Source organism: Etheostoma spectabile, chromosome 20, assembly GCF_008692095.1.
Source record: "Etheostoma spectabile isolate EspeVRDwgs_2016 chromosome 20, UIUC_Espe_1.0, whole genome shotgun sequence".
Lineage (NCBI taxonomy): Eukaryota > Metazoa > Chordata > Actinopteri > Perciformes > Percidae > Etheostoma > Etheostoma spectabile.
Genome location: NC_045752.1, coordinates 13,744,001 through 13,756,418, shown reverse-complemented (window position 1 = coordinate 13,756,418; position 12,418 = coordinate 13,744,001). Strand labels below are relative to the sequence as shown.

The following is a 12,418-nucleotide window of genomic DNA, read 5'->3' as shown; positions in this document are numbered from 1 at the left end:
TATATATATATATATGTATATATATATATACATATATATATATGCATGGGGCTCATCCGCAAGTTCACATAGAAAAAGTTGAAAGTGACAGTACTGTATTAAGTCCTACCACGTTCTGCCGTAGAGGAGGTTTGAGCTGACCATGTTGCTGGTGTAATCTACAGCAGATGTGTCTAGCTGGGCCATGTTGAGCTGGCTGTGCAGTGAGGGGGGGCTAGGCGACATCTCCTCGAGCTCCAAAGCGTTCACCTGCTGCTGGCTTTGATGCTGGCTGAGGCTGCTGGTCGGAGATGCGAGCACAACTCCGGGTCCGTTCTGTTGTTGGTTTTGTTGTTGGCTCTGTTGTACCTGTTGCTGGTTCTGTGTTGGCGTGTTGGAGCCGTTCTGGCACGGTTTACCGTCCTTCACCAGAACTGGCACGGCAACGCGCCTCGGGGACTGCGCCTGCTGTGGGCACAGGTTACCGTCCTGCTGCTGCAGCTGCTGCGTTGCCTTGTCCTTGGCCTGGCGCTTCATCTTGTACCGGTGGTTCTGAAACCAGATTTTCACCTGGGTCGGGGTCAGGTGGATCATGCTGGCCAGATGCTCCCTCTCAGGCGCCGACAGGTATTTCTGCTGCTTAAACCTCCTCTCCAGCTCGTAGACCTGAGCCTGCGAGAACAGGACGCGCCGTTTCCTCCTGGGCGCCGCGTGGAGAACTGGCATGGACTTGGTGGCGTCCGCCATTCCTGAGAGACTCCCCATGCCGCTCATGTTCATACCTGTGGAAGGTCCCATGAATCTAGAAACTTAAAAATATACATACATATACGGGCATTCAATAAACAGAAGAGGAGAACACTGTTTCGCCAGAAGTAGTCTATAATTATAATCTAGGCTAATGATAATAATTATTGGCTGTTATGTACGATAATTATTGAAGTAGGAAAGCATCAGCTAAAAAAATAACAAAATGTAATAATAATAATATTAATAATAATAATGATAATAATAATAATAATAATAATAATAATAGTAATAATATGTAGATCTTGCTTTAGATATTTGCTATTGCAAAAGATTGAAAAAGTCGAGCAAGCCTTGAAAGAATGATCTCCTTTTCAGTTTAACCTTCATAAATAGTATTTCTAAATAAAAGATGTCTTAAAACAGTGTACACTATTTGCATGAACTTGTTGTTGTTAGCCTCCAAACACATATCATATATTATTAAACAGTGATACATATTTAGTCTTGTGCGTTTTTCCTCTCTAATTCCTGAAATGTCAAGTTAATGTTTTTTTTTTTCTATTACGATGAAATAAAATGAGAAAAGTATATTTAAATGCAGTAAAGAACTTACTTGTGGAGTATCTTGGATCCGGGTTGGCGCTGTACCACCCTGTTGCTGCTGCACTATTCCGCATGCTTTCCTGGTACGACGGGAGGTCTCCCATGTTGCCAATGCTTCCATTGCAGTATCCCCCCATTGCGCTGTGGGAGAACTGGGAGACGGTGTGCGGCATGTGGTAAGTGGTGGCCACGGTGGCGTTATGGCCCATAGAGTGCTGTTGCATCCCGGTCTGAGACACCTGAGGCTGTCGGTAGGCTCCCAGTGGAGAGGTTAGGTTCCCTGCGCCGTCCATACTGAACTTCTTGTAGGTCTCCTCGATTGGACTCAAAATATCTGTCACTGAAAAAGGCGTAGTGTGCTTTGGGCTCAACGACATGATTCAGAAAGCAGGTAGATTTTTGTGTTTGAGCAGATCAACCGTGTTGTTGTATCGGCTCTCTCCTTGGTGGATGTCTACGTAAGAGAGTGCTTGTAGAGCGCCTGAGATCCTATTGATCGCCTTGGAGAAGGAGGCGAGCCCAGGGCGCTCTTAGCCCGGGTTTATTGGAGCCAGGAGCTAGGTTTACGACAAACACAGGGGGCGGAGCAAAACTCCCAAACCAGAAAACAATAGTCATTGACATTTCAGGGGGAAAAAATCATGAAATTACACTTTGCCTTATATTTAAGTTTGTGTACATGATTAAAACGACACCACATATTTATGATTCTGTCCTATCTGGCAATTATATACAGGTGAGAATAACCCATTGTGTTCTGCACATCAGCTGATCTGACCACATATGACTATTTTGCGTCAGGAGGGAATTCCACTCTTTCTAGAAACTTTGAGAGCACTTTGCACAGACATAAGGGCCACAGAGTATCATCAAAGAGCCACAATGAAGTTGTATGACCGGCTCATTTATGCTTCTTAAGCATCATTTTGCTTTTGCCCCACCAGAAGTCAAGGGACAAATCCAAATAGTCTCAAAATGACAAAATGCTGAAATTTGCCTAAACCGACCATGCAGATATAGTTTTCCTGACACCAATTCCTCCTGTTAGTTGAAATAATTTAGTCACAATTATATAAATGTCTTCATTCGATTTAATGCAATTTGGAGACAATATTGTAATCCTCAAACCTTGACGTCTGGTCACCATGCACTAATAACACTTTGCAGTCTTGACCTGACTGTGTAATCTCTAAGTAAACTGGCTGGCGCCAGGGGAAGAATCAGAGGAAGAGAGACACAACTGGGGGGGGGGGTCAAAAGAGAAAAGACCTACTACAAATTGCAATAATTAACACCAGTTTATGTAGCTTACCATAACAACATAACATGTGTCCTTTATGGAGCTGTAAGGCATTATTGAGCCCATAGCTCAACATCCCCTAAATGAGAAGGGTAGCTATCATGCTGCTCGTATAACCCTGATAATCAGACTACTGATGATAGTCGCAAGTTAACACCTCACAGCAGACAACAGCAGCTAACAGCAGGAGCAGGTGTTATTTTCTAGACGTGAAATGTGTTCCTTTATTGGAGGAAGGAAACACTCGTCTCCATGAAGCCACTAATGTAATTTAGCATGGCATGGCAGCAAGTATCTACCTACCATAATTGAGCAATTGAAGACGTGACATGGTCAGCCATCAATTATAGCGACATATCAAGAACATCAATCTCCGGTTAACTCAACAGCCTGGTTGTAATTAATCATTGTTCTTGTGTATATTTCAGTAGAAACAAATTTCTTCTCCCCCCCCCCCCAGATGCCTAGATTCCGCAGCGGATTTAATGTGAAGTGGTTGGACTTTATTGTTGTTGAGGCAAACCTAACAATGCGTGCGTATTCTAAAGTCAGCTGGAGTTGTCAGAAAGACACACAAGTAGAAAATAAAATCCAAACAGGTGTAAACCAAATGTTCTCAGTTAAAAAAAAAAGTCCTATTTCTATCAGAGTATCAATATTAAGAAAATCCTTTCTTAAAATTGAAAAAATGTTTCATACCTGAAAATATTCCTGTACTTGTCCAGGCTTCTGTGCGCCTCTATCATTCTTTTAGCAGCGGCAGCATGGTGTCTTTTCAGGGCGAAAAGAAAGGTAGGCCTCGGCCCAGACCTCTAACATTATGTAAATGAGGCAAACCTCTCAACCTTGTGGATTACTGAGTCAGAGAGCAGGACCCTGGTCCACAGACTATCCACATTAGGATCCCATAAAAATCTGGAGCTGGTTGGCTGCATGCAACGCGTATGAGAGCTTATTGTTCACATTAATATAGTTGTCAATCTGAGTTAACTTTTTTACATCCAGTGAATATGATGTGGCCAAGGCAGTGGGAGCGGGATGAACGGACGCGCCAAGGAGCTGTGGAGAAGGCCCGGCAAAGGTTTGTTAATAAATCTGACACATTTATAGAGAAAATAATATAAACTGTCAAACCTACTTGCAGCTGTTTTTGTTAATAATTATTGAGTAAGGTGTGTTGCTGTTTGTGTGCGATACACGCTGACAAAATATCACACAATATATTATTTGAATTAGCCTACACTGACCCTTGCCGCCATGCTGCATGGCGAGGACAATTTTATTCTCACATTTTATTCCCAGAATTACGCACGTGTTACTTTGCGTTGTTACTGTGCTGCTTTTACCTGTAACGCTTTTTACTACGTAGCCTAATTGTTGAACCTTCTCGATAATTTCACCTAGAAAATATTATACAATATTTGGGAGCAAGTGTTGTCAACCAGAACCAAATACGACCCACTGATTTAGTTTTTATCATAAAGACAACCTTTTTCCGATACCATTGCCCCCCTCAGCTTAGCTCAGCAGATGGACCAGGGCGCCTGGTTACTGAAGTACTTTTCTCCATCTCGTTGTTGCGGGTTCAATACCCTGAGAGATGGCTGAAGGGCCAGGGTCCTGACCTGCAACCTCAACCACACACCGGCCGAGCACAAAGTGCAGAAAACATGGGGATTTAATTAGTCTCGCTGGCCTTGGATCTATAGTTTTACTTCTTTCTTTTTTTTTAACCTTTTCTCAATACTGTGATTTGAACAACTAGCAAACATGCCAGAGGTTTCCAGTATTCTCATCATATTTCTCTTCGTACAGTTTACCTGATTTTCGCCAAGTAGATGCAAAAATCATGCCACGTTAAAAATGAGATGATAAAACTAAATTCCAGGTAAAAAAGTTCCGTGCACGACAACTGCACATGCTTTTTCTTTTGTCTCGGGGCGCACAGTTCATTTATTAGATTTCTAGGGATTTATTATCAATACATTAGCCACTCATCTAAAGACAATGGTGCGTCTTGAAAGAGGTAGACTTACTTAAATTTAAGTAGTGTGCTTCTAAAAAAGGTCCCGCGCTAAACCACTTCCTTCAAGACTAACTCTATGTCTAAATTTGAGGAAAAACATAAATATGTATAATTTGAAAATAGGCCTCCTTCAAAGCTGTGTGAAGTGTTCCTTGTCTTGCATTATGAATTATTTCTTGTCTGGCAACAGAAAAAGTGAAAATAATTTCCTCAATTATCATTTTTATCAAACAATACGGGATATTTGCTAGCGGCGATATACATATAAATTGATGCCAAACTGTCTGCAGCTCTATAAAAGGTTTTCTCCTTAAGCTTTTGACAAATTTGTTTCGGTACGTTATTACGCACGAAATATAATTTGCCTACCATTCCGTGAAACAGAAACAGAAACCTCATTTTGAACTTTATACTATATAATACTGACACTGAATTTTTGCAACACCACAAATGAATTGTCTTCCTAAACTTCAAACTCATTTTTGGATTTAAACCACATTTGTATCGTGACCAGCCCAGTGGCTGAATTGGTGCGGACGTTTGTGGAGAAAATCCCTCACCTGTAAGTCAGTGTAGTGCCATTTAGATCAAATACTTTCTCTCCTCTTAAATCTCCGAGCAGTGTGAGAGTAAAAAGCGGGCAGGTGCATATCTTTCAGCTGCACTACTTGAAACGGTGCGGTTCCTCAGCTAAGTAGGTTAAAGGTCCTCCCAAGTGGAGAAAGTATGCGACAGGCCTCTTGAAGACCGTATTCTTCTGCAGGAGTTTGCATTCATTCACAATTAATGTCGCTTGATGGACGAAATGATGCTAATAGGGCGCCAACAAACAGAATATGGGCTTTTTTATGGGATGCTGACCATAATCTGACAGCTGGGGAAAATGGTGAATTCAAATGTGTAATAGGATTAGAGTGTAGAAGTTCTTAAAGCTTCACTGTATGATGTGCAGCACTTCATTTACCTGATTACTTTACCGTAAAGGTTATAATGAGACATTGGGAAACGCACTGACTGCTGGAGGAAGCCAATAACTGATAATGCTGTATGCCAGGCAGCAAATTGGAAACTACCGGAGTTTTACTGTATTACACAGCTTGTTTAACTACTGGAAGCAAATTGTTAAATTGAGATTTTCCTGTCTGTGTTGCCTCAAAGAAACAATTCAATTCCTTGAGCTCTCAAGCCACTAGCCAAAGGCCATGGAACACCAAAGAAAAAGACACACTAAATTATACAAAACTGTTGATGATAGAACGTAAAAACCAATTTTCTCTTTTTGTGATAATAACACAAAGATTAATCGGTCCCTTCCTTGCTGTGAGAATGCAGTAAAGTCAAAAATGTTTCTTGAATATTTTGAACTTTTTCAAACAGCTTGCGTGTGCAGAAGCCACTGATTGATGATGTGCACTGCAGATAGGAAACGTAAGTTGGTGTCATTTTTCTTGCTTTACAAATGATTAGACCAAAACTAATCAGCTGTGTCAAGAAAACTTAAATAATTTACAGTGTGAGGCACAGCCATTGTGCTCATGAAATGTCATCGGGTTTATCATGATTTCAATTTTCATCATCAGACATGTACAAATCTAAAATATCCTGTTGTTTTCTTCAAAATAAAACTCCACAAGCTTTCAGGTTTTTTGATAAACAATACTGTTATCAGTTTTGAAGAACATTTATATCAAACGGATTAATAAATAATGTTTAAACAAATAATTATCTAATTCCTTTTTTTGCTTGAGATTTGAAGATACAAAAGCCAGCAAATTCCACTTTTGTAGATCTGAAAGAGATTTATCCTCCTGAAATTTGAGGTACTCAGGGTTGGGTGAGTGCCGCTGTCCGCTGCGTTGTTTTGAGTGGCAACATTTTAGCATAGCTGCTCTCTTTTGTAACAACAATTAAAAAACACAGCAGCAGATCAATGCAGATTACCAAGGTACCAAGGTTACCTGGTCTGTCCACTTCTCTGTTGCATTAATTGTGGCAGCAGTGAGGGCAGGTAAACAAAGCTGTTAGAGAGTATGGTTGTGACTCAATCACGGCTCACTCTCGCTTTGTCACCCAGTTACTCGTATGACAAAATGTCCCTGCCAATCTTTCACTGTGACTAGTTGCCCTTGGCAGGCACTTGTTGTGATAAGATGAGGCCTGTTTGATGACATGTCCCGGTATTTTATATATAAAGAATTGGTTCACTTTACTGCAGAACGCACACTTGTATTTAAGTACTGGAATTAAGCTATAGATTTAGGTATAAACTGTTTATCTTGTCAGAAAAGTGCAGTCAAAGCTGTCCAGTAACATCAGAACTGATTGATTTTCCATTTGTTAGCTAAATTCACACTAAAAGCAGATTAAGCATACAGTTGTTTTTGGAAAAAAGGGGTTGTGCAGAGCTACGTGTCTTGCTGTAATTGTGGCAGGTTTACATCAATCCTAAAACAATTTGCATAATTTGGGCGGGTTACAAGTTTATTTAGGAATCTGCATGTACTTTCTTCAATTCAGTTCCTTAATTCTGCCAGGAATTTTGAGTTTTGATGCCATAGGAATTGTTCAGCTGGATTCTATTCAAGCTCTTTTACACCATCTAGTCATTTACACCATTCATGTAGTCAGCTTGCTTTCATCTAACAGTCAAGAGATGCATCTTCTGATCCAAAGTTTCAAAGCACTTTGAGTGCTGTGTGTGGAGACAGCAACTTTTTAAATGGCTTCACAACTCAGCAATGGAAATGTGAACAGGATCTGCATATCAATGTGGTCTGTTTATCCCCACTTTGGGATGCTTTTATCCAGTAGGCCACCTGATAGCCTACCATTATTTAGATGAATCCACATAAACACATCACAAAACTACTTCAACTTCTGAATGTATTGATCCTGACAGATACAAGCACGCACCACGTGCTGCAATTTAGAATACAAAGTCAAAGCCCGTTTTTACTGCACTGTGTAAAAAGATTTAAATTTTTACTTCTACTTGTATTCTTTGCCAAAAATGACCACTGCCTTAAATCCACTAACACATGCTGAAGGGGAGTGACAGTTAAACCTCTCAGAGTCAAAGAATATCTGCAGATCTATGAAAATGGTATATTGAAAATTAGTTCAACATCATATTACTAATGTGTGCGCATAGCACTAGCACTGTTTAATGTAGCACTGTTTGCATATGCAACCATTAATGCATATTATTTATAAATATTTATTAATTTGTGTACTTAATTCATGATTATTTTTGCCACTTCATTTCTATCTTGTGTAGTTTGAATTAATATTTGCCCCTGCCAAAGACAAACAAACAAAACGCATTTATTCATATGAACAATATCAAATAATATCACTGAAATAATACTGTTTTTGTGACTATCCCAGCATTGTTTTGTATTGACCTGATTGCCGTTTTTACTTTATATTATTTTTTGAATTATTTTCCTCTGGTCATGGTCCTCAACTGCTTTCGCTCTTGCTCATTAAAACAAAAATAAAAACATAAAACAAAATCTTCATAAATGTATTATTTGTATGTGGAAAATAATGTTGACATATCAAATGCAGATTGGTTAACCAAGACTACATTTCAAACCCACAACAAGGTGTTACATAATTATGGAAGTAGGACACTTGTTTTTTAACAGGAAGTTAGTTAGAAGCCTGTAGTCATTTTCAAGGAGACATATTATAATGAAAACTGTGTGCATTTACCGAATACAAAGTTAAAAACCAAATGCCCAATGCCCTATAATAACCGCAGCAACAACACTGTATATACATATTGTTTTTCATGATATATTGAATCCGAGTGAAATGCAGGACAAGGAGCACGTTGTCCTGAGATACACAAGGCTTTTTTAAACCTAAAGGAGAGCTGGTCTTACTGGCAGTTTGATTTAAGTTAGCATGTGTGAACAGTGTCTTCAAGTATCAAGCAACGACTAGTAATTAACTAAATTATTGCTTAAAAGACAATAAAACACAAATATGAACCATTATGAGGTGACATTATTAATTGTCATCAGGGACATCAATTATTGCTAAGTTATGAGTTATTGCTTTGAGTCAAGCTACTTCTTTTTATTCATAACTATAGAAAAAAGAAAACCATGTATATAACATAACAACTATAGTTTATGCAATTGAATCAATGCATGGGGGAAAGGTGTTTCAAAATGCAAAATTTCTGTAAAGTAATATCATATGCTTCTACCTTTTTTCTTTTGATGTGTGCCTAAACACAACATCCTATCAGCCCCAAAGCACTGGGATGTAGCTCACAGGCATAATGACAGGAGAATGACACCTGGTGTAAATGGTGTAGTTTAATAAAATAGCTCCTTGGACTTGGACACTCAAGGATAGCTTAATATGGAAAGTAAATCATATGATTTAGTTTAAAAAGCCCCCGTTTAGTGTTGATGTTAGTGTTGCGTCATTGTCTGACTTGTTATTGATTTCAACATCTTAACTCAACATCATGTAGAAGGTATTATTTTACAGGTCATGGCCGGCTTTTTTATGTCTCAATGTAAGATCATAAAATAATATAAAACACAAGCGTTATCCTACACTCTGGACTCTATTATCTTATTTATTATCATATTGTAAATGAACTATTTTACAAATTGTTATCAGTTTAGACAATGTATAAATCATTTGTACTAAAAGTGGAACCACGCAGCTTTGTTAAATATTACTTTTATAATATTCATAGTGCAACACATTAATATATTCACGTATTTTTGTATTTACTATAAGGTATATGATGATAGTTATGTGTTAGAATGCACATGACTTGTGCCTTTTTACACATCCTACAGTTCCCACAATTCCACCTTTTTATTTTTCAGACCCAAGGATCTTGGGAGTTGAAGGTATTATAAACTGTATTTGAATTGTAAACGTTAGCTCCCATCATTGTCAGCCAATAGTTCCTAAAACACAATATTCTTAACATGTTTGTTCTATTGTTACTGACTCATGCTGAGAAATGCAAAAACTAACAATGGTATTCTGCACAGTGACATGTGTCATCATTTATTTTTACACAGTTTAAATCTCTTCGTCTCCTGTGTGTGTATTGCGCTGAGTGTCTGACTTGCTGCTGCTGCTGTACAGTAATAACAAGTCTGGCTGGGGCTAATGGCTCTCCTGTTTGTTGGTTTTGTCTCGTCGTGTTTCAGTGGTTCTTCCTCTCTGGAAGGATGTCAGCTCTCTGTGCCTGGCCATCCCTGAGGACGCTTGATGTCATCTTGTCTACCTGATCATTACACTACCTGCTCTCCTCTACAATGCCGGCCTCTCTCTACTCCGCCACTTGAAATGCTTGGCTGGCCTCTTCTCTGAAACCATCATGAAATTGTGTGCTAAAACACTGCAGACTGTTCCTCCTCTCTCCTTCCTCCAGCCAAGTGTGCAGGAGCCAGAAAAAGATTCCTCCACTCGGACGACTGCTGCCCAGCCAAAGGGAAAACGCACAAAACATCCTTCAGCTGCCTGCCACAGCTCACATCTTTTATTTGAGTTATTCATGTTGGTAGCGTATGAGATTTTATAGCAATATTATTATATTCAATGGACACATACCAAGTTGTTTAAAAAAGAGCTCCTTTTGTAGTGTCACCGTAGAAAAAGCGCAGGTGAAAAAAATAATGGCTAAAGTGCGTTTGGCTGCTATGAAATGTACTGCAAAATAGACTGCAGTGCAAAAAATAGACTGCAGTGTACAATGTCAATACTTCACTGTCACTGCAAAAATGCACCAGAAACACTGATAAAGCAATTGCAGTATTGCGTTCATCATCATTCATATAAATACTGACATATAAACATTTTCCTCAACTTTAACACACTGCAAGAAACTGCTTTCATCTCGTCAAGTGTCTCTTTCATTTGGTTTAAGCTATGTGTGAATGAATAACTTACAAATGTAAACAATTATGTACTCTGTATATTCAAAGATGAGGCTTTACATAAACTTTGGAATAAATTTTGTTTCATGTAAAGGAGGGAAGGATTTTGTCTCCCATCACTTCCATTGAAATTAGAATCAGAATTTGATTTATTGCCAAATAACTGACACAAGGAAAACAGAAGAAATAATCACAGCAAGCAAAACCTGTTTCAATGTTCAAATGCACCTGACTTTTGTTTTAAGACAGACTTAAACAATGTGGAAACTATTCTTTAATGTGTACAATTTGTGGTCCTATTTTTTAACACTTTTACCAGCGATTATAGTTACTCAGTAAGATTAAGAAATCAACTGCGTAGTCAGGGAACCTTTTCAAATGTGTTTAAACATATGAGATCATTAATGTTAGATTGTCTGAACACGCTGCAGTGTCAGCATGGATCTGGCTCACGTAGAGTGGAGAGGTAACACACACAGTAAAGAGTGCCGTGCTCTGCTGCTGGACATTAAGCAGTGGACGGGGAAGTGTCTTGCTCGAGAACATCTCAGCAGCAATTGCAGAGGGAGGGGCTCCTTTTATTTTTAAAGATTATTTGTTGGGACATTTTAGGCCTTTATTTCCACAGGACAGATGAAAACATGAAAGGGGAAAGAGGGGGAATGACACACAGCAAAGGGCCACAGGGGGGAACAAACCGGCAGCCACTGCGTCAAGGAGTAAACCTCCACGTATGTGCACCTGCTTTACCAACTGAGCTAACCCGGCCACATCGTATTTCTTTTCCCAGGTGTTCCAAGCTCATCCAGGGATTGGATCTGTTCACAGATGTGCTTCTTTTAGAGATGGCTGGCCCAGTTCCATTGCATGCTTAAAAATAAAAGTCCTAAAATAATCCAGTAACATGCCTGTTGCATATACTGAAATGGTTTGACAGGGATTATTTACTTCATGCATTACATTTAGAAGACACAAGTGCATTGTGTATACCTGTTGCACTTATAACTATTCTTCATTTCCTAAAGTAACTATCTCACCCTATTCATGTTTCCAACATAGTCACATACTCTGTAACTCCTACGTATATAAATAATCCTGGTATCAGATGTTTACTGAATTGAAGTATTAAACTTGAGCATGAGTTGTTTGTTTTTGACATAAGTGTACCCCGGGTAATTCAAATGAATAAATATCTGATGTATCATAATGAACCAGCATACTGTTGGGTAGAAGGCACAAAGCTTAACACAAATTTTTCCATTTAATCAAAGGGGGATTTAAACACTGTACTTGGGCAAAGGCAGTAATACCAATGTAAAATGACTTCAAATACTACAAACAGTAAAACATTTTTGAATTCATTCAAGTGTTACAGGTAAAGGCGTTTATTCTGAATCAATGAGCTGCAGAGGTAGGTGTTCCTTTCACCTGTAGGCTTACTACTGCATATACTGTGTTTTCCAATACAGTGTTGTGTACGTTACAACTTATTCTGCAATGAGTAACTATTAACAACTGCTGTTAGATAAATTAAGGGAAATCAAGTGTGCAGTATTTCCCAATAAACTGTAGAGAAGTAAAAGCAAGTCTTATATAATTAACAAGTACATGTGTAAATGTACTTATTTACAGTTTATTATGCATAGGTTTTTATGTAAATAAACCTGGAACTTTTGTTATTTGTGTTACATAATTTAACATCAAGTTGTGATTTTCTCCCCCTAAAATAAAAACTGTGAAATTAATGTAAGGGTGGCATTTATTTTATTGAACAGTGTAGTCAATTTGTACATTTTAAAACAACAAACTTTGACTTTGAAGTGCTGTACATATAAGTTA

General features: G+C 38.7%; 1 protein-coding gene and 1 long non-coding RNA gene across 3 annotated transcripts in view; one reads left to right on the top strand and one right to left on the bottom strand.

Moving 5' to 3' along the window:
- Positions 1–1,880, bottom strand: part of nkx2.4a (NK2 homeobox 4a) — a 2,495-nt gene extending 615 nt beyond the window's left edge. Inside the window, exons 1-2 of one of the 2 annotated variants that reach the window (XM_032501196.1) lie at positions 1,343–1,880; positions 1–761 (exon numbers count right to left, since the gene is read on the bottom strand). The exon at positions 1–761 is cut by the window's left edge and continues 615 nt beyond it. In XM_032501196.1, coding sequence (XP_032357087.1) covers positions 106–761; positions 1,343–1,709 — 1,023 coding nt within the window. In that variant the 5' untranslated portion in view covers positions 1,710–1,880 and the 3' untranslated portion in view covers positions 1–105. Of the gene's footprint in view, positions 789–1,342 lie in introns of both variants that reach the window. The other variant, XM_032501195.1, reaches the window with a different exon arrangement.
- A 1,636-nt stretch (positions 1,881–3,516) lies between these two features.
- LOC116670231 (uncharacterized) lies at positions 3,517–11,442 on the top strand. The gene is made up of 2 exons (XR_004326972.1): positions 3,517–3,713; positions 9,851–11,442. It is a non-coding gene; the product is annotated as an uncharacterized LOC116670231 (long non-coding RNA).
- The last annotated feature ends 976 nt before the right edge of the window (positions 11,443–12,418 follow it).